Here is a 23,339-nt window from a genome sequence, read left to right on the forward strand (position 1 = left end):
TTACGCTTAAAAAAAGTTACTGAGGAGGAAAAATAAATTCTATCAGTCATTATTGTATATTTTTTATTACGGTAGAAGGTTTTAATATATTAATAATAGTCAATTAAATTGCATCCCCCCTCGTACGCTTGCTGAGGACCCCTTGTGGGCCCCGGCCTCTGGTTAAGAGATTTTTGGATAAGCTATCCATTATTATTTCTGACAAAATCATTATTTTTGCATTATTTTTTATGTTATAATAAATGTTTTGCAATTGACTGATTTTTGTAAAATGGATTTTTGTAAATGGATCAAGCTTTCCTATTTCTCAAATAGTAGAACATGGCACCAGCAACGCTGAAGTCATGGGTTCGATTCCCAGGGAATGCATGATCTGATGAAATTTATATCTTGAATGCAATGTAAGTCGCTTTGGGTAAAAGCATGTCAAAGTTGGGCACAAATATATCAGAAAGTATCTTGTCACAAATTACAAATACTTGATCAACAAATGAATCAAAACATTTATTTGTTAATAAATTGACTGCATTGCAATTCCATATTACTTCACCAAGTGGTGCTTAGAACTAGTAGAGGCGGCTTTGGCTGTTTCTAAGCAGAATGCGGAATGAGGCCATCAGAAATATGACCTGTGTTTGTGGGCGGTGGATATTTATGTGTGTGTGGCTCACCTTTCCCAGGTGGGAAAAAGCAGTCCATGTCGACACTACTGCGGGAGTGAGACACAGACAGGGTACTGCTGGGAACCAGACCCTCCTGAGGGGGCGAGTGTTCGGTGGTCCGCACTAGACACCAGCCGGGCCGCTCTCCAGACCTCTCCAACAGCTCGACGGTCTGACCCGACTGAATGCTCAACTCACCCACTGAGCCCGCAACAAAGTCCTGCAGAACCACAGTCTGCTCACAGCCACCCGACAACTACAGAGAGAGAAAGACAGATGCAGGTTTTTAAAGAAGCCTCTACTATTATCAAGGAAGAAAGTGTGTTTGTATTATTATCAATGTTGAAAACAGTTTATGAAAACAGTTGTGAAAACCTCGAAACATTTTTTTTTTTCAGAATAGAAAGTCCAAAAGAACAGCATTTATTTGAAATAGAAATCTTTTGTAACATAATAAAAAAATATTACTGGCCCCAATCTTTTGAACAGTCGCTTAAATAATTTGGACATATACTACAGGACACAAAGAAGTCTCTTGTGCTCATCAAGGATGCATTTATCTGATCACAAATACAGTAAAAACAGTAATATTGTAGAAATAAAGAACTGGTTTCTATTTCAATAAATTATTTAAATGTATTTTATTCCTGTGATGGCTGTATTTTCAGCATCATTACTCCAGTCTTCAGTGTCACATGATCCTTCAGAAATCATTCTAATATGCTAATTTTCTGCTCAAGAAACATTTCATATTATTATTATTGTTTAAAACAGTTTTTGCTGCTACCATTAAAAAGTTTGGGAAAAGTAAGATTTAAAAAAAAAAGTTTTATTTAACAAGGACGAATTAAATGTCATTCATGCTAAATTTCATACAGGAAATGTTCTCAAGAATTTTCTATAACGAAACCGTCCCAGATGAAAAGAAAAACAGGGCAGGCTGAGAGAAATGAAGGATGGTCAGCCTGCAGAGAGCAACCATCACCACCTGAGTCAAACGCACACACTACCAGTGACAGATAATCAATTCATCTCCTCACACACACATTTACAGACACACAGAAACATGTTCTAATCTCCATCAAGCACACCCACTGAAACAGAAACTCAGCTAAAGATTATGAGAAACAGGATGAGTAAGAGAGGAAAGGCAGGTCTAAACAGCTGTTCTCTCTCCATCTCTGACCTCCTTCCTGACTACATCCAACTTTTAGACTGAGCTTTTGGGTGTCGACACAGGTTCTGCTCTGACCCAGCGTCCCACCCCAGACAGAGCCGTTCCCTGAATGTAGGTTCTAAGGGGCGAAACACACATTCATCATTCATTGTCTTGAATATCTGTGATGCATCTGTGAGAGTTATTCTTATAAATGTGAGTGTGTATGTAATTAATTCTGTTCACAAAGCTACAATAGAAATACAAGAAATATAATTCTACATTTCCAACTCTAGAGTCCCTGTAGAGCGAGGCAGAGATGGAGGAGTGTGTGTTGGGTGGAGGAGAGAGATACGCCCTCCTCAGGGGAAATGCAGGGTGTTTTCCCTCCCTGATTCTTTACAGCTGGCCAGGAATTCCCACCATATGGAAACGAGTATTCCATACTGACAGAATTCCCAGCCATGAGGAAAGCATAATCCCCCACAGAGAATGAGACAGGGTGTTACATGTGACATGCTGACACTTTTCCTTTATTCACAACAGACGCCATACAGACTGGATTCGAGGTGTACTAGTAACATATATATGTGCAATTCTAGTAAAATTAAAAACTTGTAGTAGTAGACACACAGACGCTGTAACTACTCATGAACTACTTTTATCATATTTGCACTAGTCACAATAACATAATAATAATAATAGGTAACAATTTGATAACTTTGACTATTATAAAGTAATTTAAAATCATGAATACATTATATAATCTGTAAATCAGTATTATCCATTCAAATAATTAGAAATATTAATTTACATTTTTACACGTTAATTTTGTATATTAACTACTGGTTTATGCATTATATTATATATTTAAAAAAATGAATGTATTTTAAATTATCTTTAAAAATATTACAAAAAATATTGTACACTATTATAATATATTTTCTAATGTTGTTTGGTTTTGAAATCAGGAGTCCAGTTATTATTTCTGATACTAATTATAAGATATTAGGTAGGCTTCAGATTAAAAATTCTGACACACACAAACACATGGAGTAAAATATGAACAGCCACTCCCTCCTGAGCAAACCAAAAAACACAGTCCAAATGTGAGCTCATGCTTATGGGACAGAAAACACACACACACACACACACACACACACACACACACACACACACACACACACACACACACACACACACACACACACACACACACACACACACACACACACACACACACACACACACAGACAGATGTGTAAGTACACTCCTACATTTAAAGTGCAAACTTCAGCAGAGACACATGAAATAATTAGAGAATGATTATGGGGAAAACACAGAGTACTATCACAGTTAAATCAGCGGGCGATCTTACTAGTTGGGTTGAAACCTGGCTAGAGCCTGATTAAACAGCCACTGATGTCTAAAAAGCATTATTAAATATCATTTTTGATACTAAAGCAGTGTTTTCAATTGTAAAACAAGAGGCAATTTAAATGGATCTTGGTCAATCTACAAACAGATTGCTTTATAAATCATTAAAAACATAAATAAACCGTTAAAATTGTGCTTTAATCTCTAAGTATATACCAAGTCAAGTCAAGTCAAGTCAAGTCACATATATTTGTTTGGCGCTTTTAACAATACAGATTGTTTCAAAGCAGCTTTACAGTGATAACAGGAAAATAATGCAACAAAGTTTGTTTCGGCTGTACAGCAAATCTCAAACAATATCAAAAACGACATGCTGTCAAATTTCCCTTTAAAACTACCACAAATCCCCATTAAATCCATCAGAAGCATGTGTACTCACAGGTCTGGTTCTGTTGGGTAGTCTGAAACTCCTCCACCTGGGCATGACACTATCTGTACCGCCAATACAACCAACCAGAAGTTAGACTGCCAACCAAATTCGCCTTCTGATTGGCTGACACTCAGGTAGAAAATTGTCTAACCCAAGTGCTCGTTCCCAGAGCCTCGCATAGAGCTAGTGACTGCACTCATGCTCAACATTTTCTTAAGAGTACAGAGATATTGAGCTGTCATTTAGATCTGCACAGCAGAGGAGTAATGAGAGGGTTCTGCCCATATGGGAGAGACTGAGAGAAAGGGGAGGAAAACAAGCAGAGACTCCAACAGGACAGACAGGAAAAAAATAAATGAAAAGTCGCAACACTCCAAACTAAGCAAGGAAGGAGTGAGGTGTGTGTGTGTGTGTGTGTGTGTGCACACACGTTTGTGAGCTGAAGACAGAGAGCAAATAATACTACAACACACACACACACACACACACACACACACACACACACACACACACACACACACACACACACACACACACACACACACACACACACTGGGTTTCCATGTTTTATGGGGACATTCCATAGACTAAACCTTAAGGAAACAATATTATTGTTATTTTGGAATTATTGTAACCTTTGAGGATGACGTCAAAATTGAGGTTTTGTCAGATTTAGCTAACTTCTGGGGACACATGTCAACATGCCAAACCAGACTACACAGAGACACAAACAAGTCAAGAAATGTCTAGTCTGTGAAAAATAAGCAATATGAGAAGCCTATATATAGTTCTATATTTGAATGTCCATTGAGCCGCCCACACACGCACAGTCATACATGCACACAAACCTCAAACCACAATGACATAAGAAGGCCTAACTGTACAATAACTCCAAAGAGAAAGAAAAGAGAGAGGAAAAAAGAAAACTGTATGTGTGCAATTATGACTAATCGCGTGATTTGCAAGTTGCTTTGTTAAGTGACAAAAGCTAAATAAAATGTACAACTCTTTTGACTAGCAATGGGTGTTTTTTATATTGCAGCAAATTCTGAAAAAATAAATTATACAGAAGGACTGACATATAAAGTGACTGTGATCTGTCAGACTTACTTCTCAAGCACTTGTCTAAGCAATATTTACATGCACTACATACTAAAAAAGTCATGTTTATTTATACAAAGTATCTCAAAACTCTTTTCTTTAAAAAAATATGGATGCCATTAACCTCGCAAACTACTATACTATACATATTACTATAAAATTGTTGCAAATAAACCCACCGCTAAGCAGCCAATCAGATTGGAGCTAGCGGTTACCGCCAACACTCGCCTTTTTGTGTGTAACATGCAGTGTCAGACAGTCAGTGAACGGTCAGGGTGTGCCATCTAAGATGGAGACAAGTCTGTGTCATGATGTAAACCACACAAACCACTGCAAAACAACCAGGAGCGCATGCTTGAAAGAGTGTTTCTAGGAAACAAGCGCTGCTGTTGACTGAGCTTTTTTGTCTGTAATTAGACGGATGAATGAAACAAGAGCGGAGAGACTGCCCTGAGGTTAAGCGCAGGCGCAAGTAATCATAAAATTACAGAGAAATAACAGAGGGAGAGACGAAGAGCAATGATACAGTTTGTGCCACACTGGCATACTGGAAGGAATAACAGCGAATCAGAATCAAATTTAGTTGGACAGGGATAAACATTATATAACAAAAACAAGTCAACAAGGAAGGCGGTAAAAGAAAGCGAGCAAATGAATCATCCTACAGACAAAAATAACTTGGGGAATATTGTAAGTTTCAGTAATGCACTCATACACACACAGACGTGAGACCAATTAAAGGAAGATCTAGGGGAGATTTTGGACCGTTTTCCTGAGATTGTAGACTTAAATTTTGATCATCATCAAAACACCAAATGAGGGAATACAGTATCCTCTGGAAGAATGGTTTTCCTTTTTTAAAGACATTACTACTTAATTCAGCAAGGATGTAGTAAATTAATCAAAAGTCACAAAGACATTTACAATGTTTAAAAAAAATCTATTTCAAATAAATGCTGTCCTCTTGAACTTTTCTATTCAACAAAAAAAATTAAAAAGTGTAACACACACACACACACTGCAGAGGAAGATGCTTGCTGTCTAAACAGCGTATGTGTCCATGAGAGTAGGGCTGCACGATTAATCGAAAAAAAATCACGATCTCGATTCAAACATAAATGCGATCTCATTTCTTAATGATGGCGATTCACTTCCGTGTATTTCCTTTTCCGTGTATTATTTTATTTTATGATAATAATAATAATAATAATAATATTCAAGTTGTACCGGTAAAAGTGCGTGTTCAGTGCTGTTTGCGAGTGTCACGAGTCACCACAGCAATCAACTAACCGCTTACGTTTCTGTGGTAAATTGTAACCTACAGCTCCTGCACTGGGATTCAAGCAGCTTGTTTAAGGTAATGGCGAAAATCATTTTAGAACAGCAGCGAAAATGTAAAAGTAGGCTATATAAACTTTAATATATCCTTTTATTGAACCGGGTGCTTTGCTGTGCTTTTACTTTCACTTTTGCCGCAGAGACCCTTATGTCCTATAAATGTGTCGTATTTTTGATAATCCGCGCAGATTTCAGTTGATGATTCTGTTTAAAGTTATTAATAACAAATCATGAATGAAAGATAAAGAAAAGAGCAGAATGTGCTTTATATTGAAAAGAAATATTAAAAGCGCGATAAGTCGCGAAAGAGAACTGAATTATACTGACAGGATGCTGACGCTGTGCGCGCGCTCCGAGCGCAACGCGGACAAGCATAGTAGCCTTTGTCTTCGGTTGCGCGCCTAAACGGCCAAATAAACACAGAAATGCCATAAAACTGCCAAGTCGAGTATTCCCGTATACACACAGTAGATGTAAGTACTATGTACATCAAACCCCCCCGCAAGGTAACACCACTAATCTCTACAATCACCTCAAACGTCACCACAAAATACAGTACGAGTTAGCCATGAAAGACAAGGGAGCCACACCTCAAAATACCACTAGTGTTCTTGGCCAAGAACCTTTAAGGTTCTGTGCCAATTGGAGCAAAAAGCACAGGTTCTTTATTATTGTAATGTTCCCTTATGTTCAACAACATAAAGCTTTAAAATTATTCACTTTAAGGAGTCTAAAATAAAGAAAAGAGACAATTTTTTGTTACTCCTGCACTTTATTATACTGAATGTCCTGTGTTTTTTTGTTGTTGTTGTTTTTTTTGTACTTGAGTGCAATAAATTTTGGTTAGAAAAAAGAGAATCGTGTAAGAGAATCGTGATCTCAATTCCCATGGAGAAAAACCGTGATTCACATTTTAGCAAGAATCGTGCAGCCCTACACGAGAGAACCATATTTTCCGTAGGGGAAGTAAGTACCATTGGACAGAAATAATTTTTCACACAAACATATTTGAAACCTAATCCTCACACATACTTTGTGACATGATTACATTTAAATTAAACTTGATTTGTGTTTCTGAAGTGTAGTTCTACCTTGTCACTGTCTACAGTGTTCTGGGAGGTGCGGGAAGCGATGGAGATTGTGTCCGGCTGACTGCTGGCATCACCCTGACTGTCCGCATCCTCAGTAGTTTCCCTGAAAGATCAAATAAATACTATTAACCTAATTTCCAATATAATCACATACACAATAGGGATTAGAGCTGTGCATTTTGGGAGTACAGATGTATTGATTCTCTTAATACAGATTAGAGAAGAATCTGAGCAGGGAATAAAAGAGAGCAGGTGGATGAGGCGAAATACCTCTTGCTGATGCTGCGCTGCCTGGCTGGGGTTTTAGGAGGGTGTATGGGCTCCTTTAGCGCCCCCTTCAGGTGGACCGTTCTCTCCTGGATCACCTCCCTGATGTTTCGGATCCACTCCTGTTTCACTTCTATACTGGAGGCCTTCAGGTGGATGAGACGATGTGTTAGAGACAGAAGAGAAAATGCATGATTTCAGAAGCGTGATTTGAACTTGCATCACCAAACTGAGTACAATGGCTCAAAGCATGTGCACCAGGGTCAGGAATTTAGTGTGACAAAAATATTGCTGATATTTGCAATATGGGTGCAAAAAATGTTCAGGTTTTATTCTGTAATTTCTAAAACATTTGATAAATTCTAAACAGGGCTGGCAATTGATTCAAATATTTAATTGATTAATCTCAATTGTGACTCTTTTTTTGCAGTACTTTCAGACGGTTCAGGATTGATGACAAAATAATAAGCCTTTGTGTAAATCGCATAGGATGAAACAGTTTAGAAATATTATCCTTAATTTAATTAACTGCATACATTAAGCATTTATTTTGATGGTGCTAATTATCATAATATCTTGTTTCAGGTGTCATGTCTGTTTAGGATACAGTGTTATAACACAGTGTTATACAGTGTAAAAGTAAAGGTAGAAATATTACTTAGTATGACGTGCACTAGCCACTAAGTAGTCGTTCTGACATCTCTGTAGGTTTATCTGACACTGATACACACAGACATACACATATATACATCTTACCTTAAGAACTGTTTTGTTGTCAGATGTGGGAGTCCGACCGCCCCATAGAGCAAACTTACACGGATCGCCTTCAATGTGTTCGGTGACTCCTAATTCTGATGTCTGTCAAAACACATTTGAATTCACACTACCACTAGCGACTTACTAATAAAGTGGGAAAAAGTCACTAAAGACCTCATTTTGCTGATGATGTTTACACTTCTTGACAATGTGTCATCCTTACCAACAGCTTGTTCTTGTAAACATATTTGGTGCGTCCAGACGAGTCTTTCATCTCTTTACTGAAAACGAGGGAGATCTCAAAGAGGAAGAGATGTCGGTCCCGGCCCTTGCGTATCAGAGATTTGGGGTCCCACACCTGGAAGGTGTCTTGTAGGATCAGCTCACCCTGTACGGCCAGGTTCTCATCAAATCCTGAAACCACAACAACAATCACACAGATAAACAGATGCATAACTACATCGCAAAATGATTCTGCCACCGATCTGAAATTCAGATTCTGGCTTTTTGGTCAGTGATTTTTTTCATCAAGCAAGAAAATACATAATTAAAAACAAGCGGCACATTCTTCAAATCGTATTTTCAAATCTTATTCTACAGTCTAATCGTAAAAGAAAAAACCCTTCTGCACACAGTTGCGTTTTCAGCACAGCTGCCGTAATTAGCGCTCACCCTCCAGCATGCTGACGTGCATGGCATCATTAGCGCGTTTAGGCACACTAAGCATCACCTCCAAACCCTCCTTTATTTCTCCTTTCCCTTCCTCACAACATGTCAGCAACTCCTGTTCACAAACACACCCATTTAGAGCTGCAAACTGATACAAGATGTATTTAAAATTACATAATTATTACATCACATCAGACAAAAAAACTGAGTCTCCACCTTCAGCAACAGCTGGTATTTGGTGATTCTCTGAACGGGCTTGATCAGGTACGATGAGATTGAATTGGCCAGCCCATGTCTCCGCTGTATTTCCTGTGAGAAACAGAAGAAAACAACAATAATCCTGTGGCTTTAAAACTGTGGTAATTGCTAAACAAAGATGGTAAGATAGTAAGTCTAAGATGGTATGCAGCTGGTCTTGCTGGTCTTCCACTCTGGTGGTTTGCTGGTTGACCAGCTGGTCTGCCCCCAAAACAAGTACCCAAAATCCTTTAGGACAGGGGTCGGCAACAGGCGGCCCGCGGGCCAAAACTGGGGCTGGATGCCATGGTACAGACATGGCCCCGGCTTCGTCTGTACACCTTTCCCCTGATCGCTCTGCTCCTGGAAGTTCCAAAGAGGATTTGCCAGGATGGGATTCGTCCTGGCCAGCCCGAGTATGGTTCATGGACCAAATATATCTAAGGGACCTTCTATCACAGGCAGGCGGCACAATCTATCACCCACAGCCGGAGAAGTGGAAGTTGTGGATTTGGCCCCTGAGGGGGATCAACCCCCTAAACTCGTCTCTCAACCGAGGTTGTTGAGAGAGTTGACCCCTTGAAGAAACTGTACAATTTAAAGTGGAGAGTCTTCACTTTATGGTCCAGAGGACACCAGTTGGACCCAGTTAACTGCCCTATGGATTCAGTGCTGGAGTTCCTTCAGGATCGTTTTTCTGCTGGTCTATCCGCCTCAAGTCAACTCAAGTCACCTTTATTTATACAGTGATCAAAGCAGCTTTACAGTGATAACAGGAAAATATTTGCCAATGTTGCTTTGTTCCGTGTATCCTTTATAGCTTCAGCAGTATGCCAAACGGGCTACAGATGCAGTCCCGCTAAGGCATTCCCCATACCGTCGTCATCATGACTAGGCCTGTCACGATAACAAATTTTGCTGGACGATAAATCGTCCAAGAAATTATCGCGATAAACGATAATATTGTCGTTCTGAGACCATTTTCATCTAATATAATGATAATGGCATAATAATGCAGGTACACCTTTCCAAAGATCGATAAACTTTTATTTCTTAAGAATATTAAACATTGAAAACGGAAAACATTTTAAATATCCACAAAAAATGAACAAAACAACCAAAAACAATAAAAGCAATGGACTCTGTTTCTGTTAACAACAAAATTCACTTGAATAAATACCAAAAACAATAAATAAAATGGATGCAAACAAAATTGCACTTCAAAAATATTAAACATTAGGCTCAGACATAAATAGTGATACATTCCATAATAGGCAAAACAGCCAGTTAGGACCTTTGTAAACAAATTTAAAAAAAAGCCTCAACAGGCTATATTACACCATTTTGCACTGTCCTCCTTCCTGTTACTTTGTCGACTAAACGCCCGAGTGATTGTGTACTGTCGGGAAGACGAGACGCACTTTATTGCATGAAGGCTACGCACTGAAAATACTATTACACGCGGGGCTGTTACACCTGCCCACTTCATGCGTTTTCTCAGATCGGATAGCTAGGACTATCTGAATTATCAAAACGATTCCATTTACACCTGCCTGGTCACATCAATGTGTTTTTGCGATACGGATTTAAATCCGATCTTCAATTCCCGCGCTGCAGATCACGTCACAGAAAGCAACAGATATGAGCTGCATTTTATTGATCATCAGCTAAAATTTCAAAATCAAAGACAGCAATAAGAGAGAGCAGTAACAGCCCTGGTAAGATAATTTCGTTTCTTTAGAATTTACTTTTAATGATGATGTTTGTGTGTTAAGCGTCTGCGACTTACTTTCACTTTGATGTGCGATAGTTTGCACGTTGGCATGAATAGCTCAGCTGCTCATCTGCGGCGATGCGTGTTCCAGTAGCGTCGTCATATCTGACTATAACATTGCATATAGCCTATAATAACACGCTCTCACACGTTTATTTTTTTAAGCATTTTTGGGAGGAGTACACTTTACATACCGGTATGTGGTTTCAACAACCAGATACATTTACACTTGTTTCGTCTGGAATGCGGCCCAACTAGACCACCTCCTGAAGTGGTTTGAGCGATCGGATGCAAATCCGTCTCGAATGCGTTTCGGAGGGCATTTAAATGCACCTGGTCTTTTCACGATCGGATAGCTATCCCATCTGAGAAAACGCATGAAGTGGCCAGGTGTAAACAGCCGCTTTGGGAGAGGTAGAGAGAGAGAGAGAGAGAGAGAGAGAGAGAGAGAGAGAGAGAGAGAGAGAGAGAGAGAGAGAGAGAGAAACAAACAAGCATGCAAATAGAATTATCGCGGCCGGAAAAATTATCGAGCTCATTTTTTTTATCGTGCGATTAATTGATTTATCGACTATCGCGACAGGCCTAATCATGACGCAGCGTCTCGTTCCACTCTCAGGGAACCATGGTTACAGTCATAACCCGAGAGGTTTTTTAAATGTCTTAAAGACGTGGATATGCAAACGTTAAGAAAACATTCCATTTTTTATCATTCTTCAAACTGTATGGGAACATCACATGAACATTCTGTAACAAGTAGTTTAAAAAATATTAGACAAATGTTTTTGTGCTAACATTTTGAGAACATTATTAAAGAACAGATAACTTTGAACGAACATTCTATTAACATTACAGGAAGAACGTTTGTTCATAACTTTGAAAGAACCTTGCCAGAACATTAGCTAAAGTCCTGAAAACATTCCCTGTTAGCTGGGAGAGTATTCAGGGTGGGTGACAGCAGCTCTCTAGCACTCCCTGTCTGTTCTTTGAGTCATCTCTTGTTTCTCACCTCACATGCCACACAAACCTCCAAAATGAACTGAGAGAAAAAAGAGAGCCGACTCACATCGAAGAACCTCCCGGCCTGGCCCTGGATGAGCTGACTGGAGTCGGGCTTGTTTTTGCAGTAGGTGACGTACATGTGAAATTTATCAGCCTTCAGAACAAGGAAAAAAATAAACACATTCACTATTTATGTTGCAAACAATCTCACCGGATTTTGAAAGTACCAGAAGCAACTGCTTATGAGCATTAATACTTCACAGCTGAATTGATATTTTAGACATTTCATGCTTTAAATAATGATCAACAAAATGCAGAGTGGGCAAATTTCCCATTTTTACAGCCTCTTAGCACACAATGGTTTTTAAATATTCAAATGGAGTAAAATGATGACGACTTGTCCATACTGAAAACACAATATGTTCTCCTAACAAAGAAAATGTTGAGGAAAAAAGACAGTGATTCATCTGTATCTCACCCATGTGACAAAACAATGGCCCACATCTTCTGGAAGCTGCTCATAGTTTTCCAGCTCTTTAAGAAAAATGCTGCAAAAACAACAAATTATGGTAAAACACAACAATTTTTTTACACTTTCTTAAAAAATATGAATGTGCGTGTCGTCGGAGTGAGTGGTTTCCAGGCTGTTGATAGGGTAGTTGCTCCTAGTGAAAGACCAATATTTGGTAATTTTGAGAATATCAGCATTGGCCAATGAACACTGATGAACATGATCATTCTGTTCTTCTGAAAGGATGAAATATTAAATTTAAGTTAAGTTTGGCACTTTGCATCAGCCAATCTGCTCTTGAGAGTGTTATTATAGTAATATTATACTATTAAAGAATGTATTAATATTTTGAATTTATTTAAATTTTTCAGTTTTCATTTTAATTTTAGGAATATTGTTATGTTAATTATGTTATGTAATTTTAGCTTTAAAAAAATCTAAAGTTTTTTTTATTTCAGTTTAGTTTTAGTAATTTTAGTGGTTTAACTTTGCCAAGGTACCACTTATAATTTTCATTTATGTTTTTTAAGTTTTTCCATCTAATATTTCTAATATGTATTTTATTAATATACTATTTTATATTAAATAACAAATATTTATTATATTTTATTAATATTATGTATTTTTTTATTAAATAATATTTATTTTATTTCAGCATTGTATCAATTAACAAAAACTATTTTCATATGCTTTTGTTTGAGTTAACAATAACAACACTATTTGAGTCTGAGTCTCATGCGCAAAGATGGTAGTAAGTGCCGTGCCGTAATTTAGGGTGGAAATGCACCAGCTAAGCAACTGCCATTGAGAAGAATGGGAATGCTAGATCTCCTTGGCAAGCACTACTAATTACTCACATACTTACACAGACCATCAAAGTTACAGATTTACGAGCCATCAAAATGACAGCTTTACTGCTAAGCTATAGCGCCTATGCAAATCAATGTACATAAACCTGGATGTAAAGCCTGTTTGAAAACATACTTGTTGTGGAATTCATAAATCTCCTGAATATTCCCAAAGATCACATGTTCCTTATTCGCAATTCCAGATGGGATCTCTGCACCGCTCGTCATTTCCCAGTGAAAAGTCTGCGCATAAAAGCACAAGGAAGGTTAGTTTATCCTTAGTTCACAATTCTTGTACAGTATATAACTATGCAGCCTTGGATTATTGTTGCAATCAAAAGCCATGACTGTCTGAGATCACTGAGAAAACCTCTAAAGCTTCTCTTTGGCAGAAGAAACATTCTCACCTCCAAACATTCCTGTAGGTCTCGTACATAAGCTCTTTCTGTCTGGAGCAGTTCAGCCATAATATACCTACAGAGAGACCAAAACGCCCCACTGAAAGCCCAGCAAATTACAGACATTCAAATGCAAAGAACGTCTGAGACAGCACTTCATAACACAAAGCTAATTCCTCAGGAAATGATTTAGATTAAAAAGGATTTTGTGTGAAGAAGAAGCTATTGATGCTGTGATTTAGTTTGGGACTATCGGCTTAACCTGCGCACAGGAAGCTGGCACGCACCATAAGGATTCTGAGTCATATTTAAAATCTTCATCACTCACTCTTTCTTTCTGGCAGATTTCTTCTTTTCCTCATTAACTTCATGGTCAGGGTCGTTGAGGTTGACCTCTGGGTCAGGGTGGGTCAGGCTGGCTGGAATAATGTCCAGCTCCAGATCTTTATTGTCCTGTTGGAGAGGTCAGAGGAAATGACAAAGATGTTGATCCAGGAATATGTTGCACACATTCACATTCTTGCTACATAGACCAAAAATTGCTTTTTTATCTGATCTAAACTTTTGATTCCTCAAGATATAAAATTATTATTTATAAACAGGATGCATAAACTGGCTTTGCGTGGCATCTCACCTCAGAACACACTCCCAGCGTTCGATCTAAGGTGCAGCGGTACTGACCCATCCGCATGGAGAAGTCTCGGTACCGTCTGTCCACCGTGGACACCCACCTCTTGAGCTCGGTCACATGGACATGCCCTTTCTCCACTAAACTACCAGCTAGCTGGATCAACAGCTTCACCTTCTCCTGCGTTTGCTGAAAGTGAAGAAGGATATTCTTCATAAAAATTCTGATTTTATGTTCCAAAAAAATAATTCAAGTTTGAAACAACATGACAGTGAATGATTTTTCAATAATTGTCATCACTGACTGTTGTCAATGTTTTTACCTTAGCGGACACACGGAAATCTTCGTACTCTTTTAGTAGTTCCTGAGCTTTTTCGCTGGTGTCACCAGGCGATGTGTGTGTGGATAGAAAATATTCTCCTGACTCCTGTAACCAGTCAATGGCCTGCATAGAGGACAGAGTTTTAAAAAGTTAAAAATCATTTTATGTGTTTATTCACAATCTCTTCTCTCATTGGACAAGCAGATTTCCATTGTGTACTAGATAAAGGTCTAAATAATGGTTTAAACAAAAAGTTCCTAACCCTTGTGTAAAAGAAGTATGTTAATTGTATTGAATGTGCATTTGTACAGTACTTCATCTAGTACAGTATAATGATTTTTTAAAAACTGTATTACATTTTTTTATGAAATAAATGGCACTTAAGTGTACTTAAAGAGAATACACTTTTTTAATGACTAAGTTGCTTAACACTTAAGTTCACTTAAAAAGTGCGCTTAGCAATAATGTCAAATTAAAATTTTATATTTATTTTATATCTAATATATTTTATATTTATACTTTAAAGACATTTGAAATCATTGTGTTTTAAAAGAACCACTTTTATGCGTTGACTAACAAACTAAAGCACATGTAAAGTACTTGATTATAATCAAGTAGTGCTTTATTCGATATTACATTTCAATTTAATACATTGTATTAAACTTCATCATTACAAATGTACAATTACCAATATATTTAAATACATGACATTCAAGTTTCAATAGAAATTATATTAAATACTTTCCCGTAAATCCTTGTCAGTACATTTGGCAGTACACTATAACCATATTTCAAGGACAATAAAAGTAATTATGAAATTACATAAAGATGGAATTAAGACCTACTTAAGTGGGTTAAAAACACACAAATTTGCACTTAACTATATTCTTTTATAGTCTTAACTATATTATTTCCGTAACAAATACTATTTTAAAAGTATGGTGAAGTGTAATTCTTTTTCTTCAAAGACAAATCCACCAATGTTATTGACTGCTTCAAAACATATATGCCTGTGTAAAACTCTCTCACTCACCTGTTTAGCGTGTCGTTCAAACAGAACATACTGTTGGCACTGGTCTAAACGTCTTTTTTTCAGAGTCCAGAAATGAAGGACACGGTTTTCCCTCTGTAGCAGCTCACTCAGAATGGCTAAACATAAAAAAAAACACAAGACAACATCAATGCACAATTACAAACATCCAGGCACAATCGCATACAGACCAACTGTATATTTTGCAGTTATAATGCCTTTAAGTAGTCCTGACCTTTGACTTGGGACTCAGTGGCTCGATTGTGGGTGGCGACCCCAGGCATGCTCACATTGTTTCGATGGATGTATTTGAGAAAGACCTCTGCATTACGACGAGCTAAAGTACACGCCTAGAACCAGAGAAATAAAACATTCCGTAGAGTCAGTGCACATAAGCCTAAACTGTACAGTGACTTCTTCATTTACCATGTTGATAGCAAGTGAAGTTTTAGGAGTGTTGAGGAAATATTTTAGTCAAGGTTTCTTTATTACAAATGAAAATATTTTTTACATGATGTGACCTATTTTAACTGACACATATGTGGTCACATATGGTGAAATTTTGCTGCAGATGCAGTTTTTAAAAATATAAAAAAGGACAAATTGGTGAGAGAGCTGATGAGCTTCTGTTGTTGCAGGTGTTTTGAGTCTGTGTATGTGTGGGTGTGAGGTGTACCTTGAGAAAGGCTTCTTTCTGCTCCAGGTGTTTGTTGATGAGAGGGCTGACGTGGTCAGTCTCTGCCATTGAGCCCAATTTATCATGACCTCCGCACCAGTCCTCCTCTCTCCTGTACTCCAGTTCCAGACTCTCCAACACATTACATACCTGAGGTAGACATACACTATGTTACACACAATCAAAGTAGCATCACAAAGCTTAATTTAAGTCTTTGTATGGTTTACAGTGGTCAGTCAGAGAGCAGGGTGGCCAATCACAGATATGATGGTAATATATTTAATACAATACAATGTAATGACAGTAAAGAGACATATATAAAGTTGCCACCATTAACATTTGGCAAATATTTATTGCATTCATTGGAGAAAAAAAAAAAATATAATAGTGTGTATTTTCGGAAGATGTTGGAACTGACACTAGGGGGAGCTAACAATACTGTTTAGGTACAAATGAGCATGATTATTGGGCGATAATATCCAAATATCCAAATCAATGTACCTTTAAGGCAAGTCGTTCTTCAATGCCAATGGCTCTTTTATCTCAAAGGATCTCATGTGACCCCATGTGAAGTGAAATCTATCTATGAACTGTATTTTTTGGATTTTTAAAAGCATACTTTATTACCACAGGTTAGACTAATGTACACTACCATTCAAAAGTTTGGGGACAGTAAGATTTTAGTGATTGATTGATTGAAATTAATACTTTTATTCAGCAAGGATGCATTAAACTGGCCAAAAGTGACAGTAAAGATTTTCAAAAATCAAAAATAAAATTCAAATAAATGCTGTTTTCTCTGAACTTTCTTTTCATCAAAGAATCATGGACAAAATGCATCACAGTTTCCACAAAAGAATTAAGAAGCACAACCGTTTTCAACATAATTTTCAAGAAATACTTAAGCACCAATTTAACATATTAAATTGTAATAATAATTCACAATATTACTGTTATACTGTATTTTTGATCAAATGAATGCAGCCACCATTTACCACTGACACCAAATTTTTGAATGGTAGTGTCTAAAATATACAGCTTATGCCCTTAAAATATTACTTTAAATGAAGGCTACAACTCAAAGGTGAACTCAGTGTATACTGCAAAAGGAGTCTTGAAATTTTCAAATGAGCTACTAAAAACCTCACAGGGCATGTTAAAAATGCAGCGCTCATGGCGTGAGGCACTGAAAAAACCATGACATTTACTGCAATGGCCAAAGACATCCATCTGGTTCACATGTACATAACATTTTTTTATCTAAAAAAGGCTGATAAGTTAACCCATTTAAATTAAAATTTACAGGTTTATCACTAGTTCAACCACAATCTCAGCCACTAACACTTGTTGATATTGATGGTAACCATGACATACTCCATTACAACCCACCTGTTCAGATGTCTTGTAGAAGGCCACAGAGGCATTAACCAGCTTTAATCTGTCCTCCATCTTCAGCATGAGGGTTTGCCAGTGCAGGGCCACGGTCTCGGCGCAGGCCCGGACGGCGTCTGGGTCATAGTGACCGGCCTGCAACAGCAGCTCCGCTCTCTGCTGGAGCTGCAGGGCGCTCTGGTGGGTGCGCTGGAGGGAGTCGGCGTGGAGCAGAGACTGTGGGCAAAGAGAGGGACTTTCAAGTAAGGCTAAATAATTAACGATATTTAACTATGTGGAAGCTGACACCAAACATGTCACTCACTTTGCAAAAAAAAAAAAAAAAAAAAAAAAAAAAGCTAAGACCTGTCTTGAGTTCACACTTTCACTTACTGATGTAGCCTAGTAGAATGTAATTAGAATGAAAATCAATATATGGGGGTCTTATCTTTCTGTAATATACCATAGTTAAGCAATATCACACAAACAAGCATGCTAGTTTTTCAGAATATCAACACGATTGCAAATTAGATATTGATTTTTTTTAAAACAGTTCAATAAACAAGAAGTAAATATTGTGTTACATTTTAGACACTCAATTTAAAATAGTACCAAACTGAGTTTCACAGTGAAACTTCTGTGCGTCTTCCAAACAACACAGTGCACTTTGTTGCTGAATGAATCAGCATATTTGAACGAATCATTGATTCAATGATCCACATATGATGATCCAACAGGCTGTGTCTGAAATCACAGCTGAAATCACAGCTCTCTTCAATAGGGCACTATTTGAGGGGACAGCCATTTGTAGTGGTGTCCGAAACCATAGTGGACATTATCGAGTGCACTCTTTCAATCCCATAATGCACCGCAACCGACCGATGTATGCTCAATGGCTAGGGAATACCCATAATGCACTGTGAGGGTCATGCCGAATTAATTCTTGGTATCGCCAGAAGATTGCGTTCGCGACTGAAACATCCATCCATCAATTTTCCAAACCGCTGGTCTAATGTGGGTACAGCGTAATATCATACAGGTATAAATTCCTTTTTAATTGATTATTAAATTGTTTAATTAAGGTTTATACATGCTAATTTACATGACAGAGCTCAAGATAAATCTTGTATTACTATTGGAGCTGCCAGTTTGCTAAGTTTAAAATGATTATTAAAAGACAAATACAAACTACAGTATGCAAAAGCGGCAGCCCTTCCGACGCACTCAGTGTCTGAATTCACTCACTCGTTTTCATTCACTCCTTAAAGTGGACTATATTAGTGGAGTAATGTAGGGAATAGTGAATATGGGTATGGGGGCGATTTCGAACACAGCCACAGTCACTTGCTGAATGAATCAGCCATTTGAGCAAATTGGTTGAATAAATGACTCACTCATTAAGACTGTGACCTTAGAATTAGATTTCTGCAGTGTATTATAATAATTGAATTTATTGATTAAATGTAAGAATTTTACATAAGATGATTCATGCATACATCTAATAAGCAAATATGTAAATAAATAAAATTGGCAAATTATCGTTGTTCCAGGAAATATAGAAATATTTTTTTTCTCTCAAAATTGCACACCCTTACTTTCAAGAAGGGGCTCGTTTTAATTCTTGAGGTGTACTTAAATTAATTTTGTTAACTGGCAGGACCGCAGAAGAGGCGGGTAAGGTCACGGAGGGGCTCCTTAGGAGGGCAATTAAGACACATTCAGTTAGACGTCCTGCCGTTCAAAGCCAAAACAATCAGTGGTGAAGCACAGTCTGATTCTTTCACAAGAGCACATGCTGGATGAATAAAACTAGCAGCCTAAATTCACACATTTGTTTGGCATCGCAAATATGAGTTGATGAAAAGTGGTACTTGGCCTGAAAAGTTTGAGAACCATTGCTGTAGATGATTAAAACATATATTTGGCGAAAGGGAAAATTTGGCCATTACTCAGCACTGACTTCCTTTGATTTAGAGAGGCTGTCGTTAGTGGAGAATTATACGCAGCAATTTGCTGAATTAAAACTCGGTCTTCATTTTGGACTAACGTGCTTCTTACTTCATAAATTTGCTGAGTAATTGTTGTTTTTTTCTAAACTCAGAAAAAATCAACTCAGCTGTTTGGTATTCCATGCCTTTGATGAAAATAACAAAGAGAGGCATTATAATTTATAGATCAATTTATCTTCTGTTTATGTTGAGAACAATGAAAACCCATACTAACATTACCCAAAATGTGTTTATTACCACCTGCAGGGTTAAATAAATAATCTGTTTTCTACTAGCAGATTTTTTTTTTTTTCTAATTGCAGGTAATAATGTACACAAGGTTTAATATTTAATATTAATGTTCATATTACAGTATATTATAGCAGATTCAGCTGCCCCCTGCTGAATCTATTAAGCAAAATGTGTGTGTGTGTGTGTGTGTGTGTGTGTGTGTGTGTGTGTGTGTGTGTGTGTGTGTGTGTGTGTGTGTGTACCTCGATGGCGAGCTGAAACTGTTCATGCTCTCTCTGAAGTTGTTCCGCCTCAGACAGGGAACCAGCATTCGTTGTGCTCGCCGTCAGCATGGATTCACCATTACGGATCCAACCCAGCACCTGCACAGACCATCACACGCATGTAAATGATCCTGCACGTGTATGCCAGAGGCGGACATAGTACACAGCTTCATTACTTGAGTAAAAGTACAGATACCCCTTGCTAAATTTTACTCAAGTACAAGTAAAAGTACTACAGTCAGATGTCTACTGAAGTACTTGTTTTTAAAAGTACTTGAGTATCACGAATACAAGAGTACATTTTATAAATATTGCATTACTACTGCCACAGTGCTTACATTGGTAAACACAGCAAACACTTGAAGCGAAAACTATCATTAACTTGTTCAGAAAATTGAAATAGTCTGGCGGGGTGGGGTCACGGGTTGGCACATTCCCGGGATGGACCTGCTGCGTCTTCATCCATTGTTTCGTCCATGGTTTCGTCTCTTATCTAAATCTGACCATTGAGTTGACTTTGGCGGAAAGCTGAAGGTGATTTCTGATAGGCTATCCCAATCAGTGGCGCCTGCACAATCCAATCACGTTTGAGAGGGAAACAACAAATTGAGGGTTTCCGAGATTATTCTTTTTTCCTTTTTTTTCCTTGTTTTAGAAGAAGTAACGGGTACTCACGGTTATGGATAGAAATGTAGCGGAGTAAAGAGTACAATATTTGCCTCTCAAATGTACTTGAGTAAAGTCATGAGTACTCCCCAAAAATGATACTCGAGTAAAGTACAGATCCCTCAAAATTGTACTTAAGTACTATACTCAAGTAAATTTACTCCGTTACTGTCCGGCTCTGGTGTATGCAAATGCACACACACACAGCCATGTGACAAAACAGGCTATAGAAGTGAAACATGAAAGGCAATGAATTATTTCAGATTAATCTGTTAACATATTCAGAGGTATTCATTTAGGGTTTGGTGTAGCCTCCTGCTTTTTCCATTTTCTGACAAAAATTTTGAAATGTGTTTTCCTTGCTGTAACTCAATGTCCCAACACTGTCAGATACAGAAATAATGTGGCATGTCAAATAATAAATATTTGCAAATCAAGCATTCAACTATAAATGTACAGTATAGGATGGCTCCCAACCGATTTTCAGCTCCATCTATTGAATTGTTGCCACTGTCAGCAGCTAATTTGTTTAACTGGTGTTGTTAGCTACTAATTAGACACACTTAAAATTAGGCATACATATATATGTATGCCTAATTTTAAGTATGTCTAATTAGTAGCTATATTTATATATATAAATACACACTGTATATATAATAATAATATATATTGAAAAAATTAAGTTGTGTGGAATTGTCAAGTTCACATAACTTATTTTTTTCAATTACACATGAAGTTTATTTACTTAAGGCAACAGGTTTTCTCACTTTTTTTAAGTCAAGTCAACTGATCACATTTTACAGTGTGTGTGTATGTATGTGTATATATATATGTGTGTGTGTGTGTGTGTGTGTGTGTGTGTATGTTTGTTACACTGAAGACTGGAGTATTTTGAACAGACCTATGACATGACTTGTGCAAAATATATACATGGTGGTTTAAATAAAATGCAAATTCTATTCCAAATCTAATCCAAAACTATTACTGGTTTTACAATTTTGGGTTTCTTAATGACCCTTTTCCTTCTCTCAGGACTATTTAGTACGTCTACTTTTGTTCATTTTATTGTACTTTTTATTTATTTCAAATATTTATTAACAATATGAGGTCAGTAAGTAAGATGATTTGTTTAAAGAACATTCTAGTTAACATCTCTGATTCATATCAAAGTGGAAATGCTGCCATTTTCAAAACTAATGGCAAATTGTTCAACGTTTCGTGACATTTTTCAAGAATCAGTGAAATGTGCAGAAACATTAAAGCTGAGCTGGAGGGAGTCCCCACTCCCACATTATGTAACACCCTGCCTACATTTACATTCATGTTCTAACCAAACTGATGTGCAAGAAAGTACATATAGAAATAAGATACAATATAATTAATTAAAGAGCAAAGATAAAGCTGAGAGCTCCCGAAATGACAGCGCTGCCAGTAAGAAAGCAATGCTGTCTATGAAATACTGCAAGTGAATTGATTGATTCATTTTTCTGAAATGCAGGGCTGCAGTCTGCACCCACGCACTGCCAGAGTCTGGATATGAGCGATATGTGTGTGTGTGTGCGCGCTCAAAGTGTCAACGATAAAGGCAATTAGCTGGGCACTCAGTACTAATGGCATCAGTCAGAATCTCGGACATTAGCACAGGCTTTTTTCCCGAAATCAGGCGTTACTCATGACATTACGATGAGTGTGACTTCAAGTAGGGTCCCAAAATGTGAGCATGAGCTGAGATGTAGCAATTGGTTTTAAACACACACCTGTTTGACCTCCGCCTGAAGGTGTCGTAGCTGCAAGCACTGCTCCAGACGTTTGTGTGTGTGTTCTGCGCTCACTTCCAGCTCATGCTGCTTTTCATTCAAGAACTCCAGCAGCTCTTGAATTTTTGCCGCCAAATCAACATCTTTTTCTCCGGTGAGTTCCACACCTGAAAAATACACATACATATTTACTCGGAGTGATTTACTTCAACTCTGAGTGAACTCTCTGCTCCTCACCATGGGGCTTCTCAGGTGCTGCGAACAAATCACTCCGCTCAAGTAGCAGTGCTTCGCCTTCTGAGGATATAGTTCCCAGTATGTATACGGTTAGAAGATGGCTGTGTCTCATGTGACCTTGTTATTTGTACACGCTGTGACTATACAAATCACAACATGTAAATAGGAAAATGTTGGCGTTATTTTGTCTTTTATTGGGAGCAGTATGCTAGCTGGAGCCGTTTACCTCTAGCATTTGTGCTAAGCTAGGCTAGCGGTGGGTGCGTCAGACAGAGTTACGGCACACACGGAGATGAGAAGGGTATGTATGGACTTATCTAACTCTGGGGGATACGGTGAATAAGCTAAAGTCCCAAAAAGTTGCCGTGTTCCTTTAAATTAGTTAATTTCATCTATAAAGCAGTTCAGATCTCACACAGAAGCGTCAGTACAGTCAGGTCAATAATATTGTTGAATATTAAGAGTCCCCAACTAAGCATTCCAGAGACGACAGTGACAAGGAACCCAAACTCCATCAGGTGACAGAATGGAG

At 37.8% G+C, this 23,339-nt stretch overlaps 1 protein-coding gene across 4 annotated transcripts in view; it reads right to left on the bottom strand.

The window, feature by feature from the left end:
* The window catches only part of kalrnb (kalirin RhoGEF kinase b), an 86,623-nt gene that overhangs the window by 20,451 nt on the left and 42,833 nt on the right, over window positions 1-23,339 (bottom strand). For 2 of the 4 annotated variants that reach the window (XM_081380273.1, XM_081380274.1), the window contains exons 16-35: window positions 22,571-22,737; window positions 20,127-20,246; window positions 17,663-17,881; window positions 16,274-16,423; window positions 15,833-15,947; window positions 15,601-15,716; window positions 14,568-14,690; window positions 14,252-14,434; window positions 13,946-14,070; window positions 13,627-13,693; window positions 13,356-13,462; window positions 12,339-12,408; window positions 11,925-12,014; window positions 9,064-9,156; window positions 8,851-8,962; window positions 8,402-8,592; window positions 8,179-8,280; window positions 7,426-7,568; window positions 7,156-7,258; window positions 672-918 (exon numbers count right to left, since the gene is read on the bottom strand). In XM_081380273.1, the coding sequence (XP_081236399.1) occupies window positions 672-918; window positions 7,156-7,258; window positions 7,426-7,568; window positions 8,179-8,280; window positions 8,402-8,592; window positions 8,851-8,962; window positions 9,064-9,156; window positions 11,925-12,014; window positions 12,339-12,408; window positions 13,356-13,462; window positions 13,627-13,693; window positions 13,946-14,070; window positions 14,252-14,434; window positions 14,568-14,690; window positions 15,601-15,716; window positions 15,833-15,947; window positions 16,274-16,423; window positions 17,663-17,881; window positions 20,127-20,246; window positions 22,571-22,737 (2,643 nt within the window). Of the gene's footprint in view, window positions 1-671; window positions 919-3,634; window positions 3,876-7,155; window positions 7,259-7,425; window positions 7,569-8,178; window positions 8,281-8,401; window positions 8,593-8,850; window positions 8,963-9,063; window positions 9,157-11,924; window positions 12,015-12,338; window positions 12,409-13,355; window positions 13,463-13,626; window positions 13,694-13,945; window positions 14,071-14,251; window positions 14,435-14,567; window positions 14,691-15,600; window positions 15,717-15,832; window positions 15,948-16,273; window positions 16,424-17,662; window positions 17,882-20,126; window positions 20,247-22,570; window positions 22,738-23,339 lie in introns of those variants that run through there. The other 2 variants (XM_081380275.1, XM_081380276.1) reach the window with 2 other exon arrangements.

This window comes from Scardinius erythrophthalmus (assembly GCF_964197995.2).
Source record: "Scardinius erythrophthalmus genome assembly, chromosome: 12".
Classification (NCBI taxonomy): Eukaryota; Metazoa; Chordata; class Actinopteri; order Cypriniformes; family Leuciscidae; genus Scardinius; species Scardinius erythrophthalmus.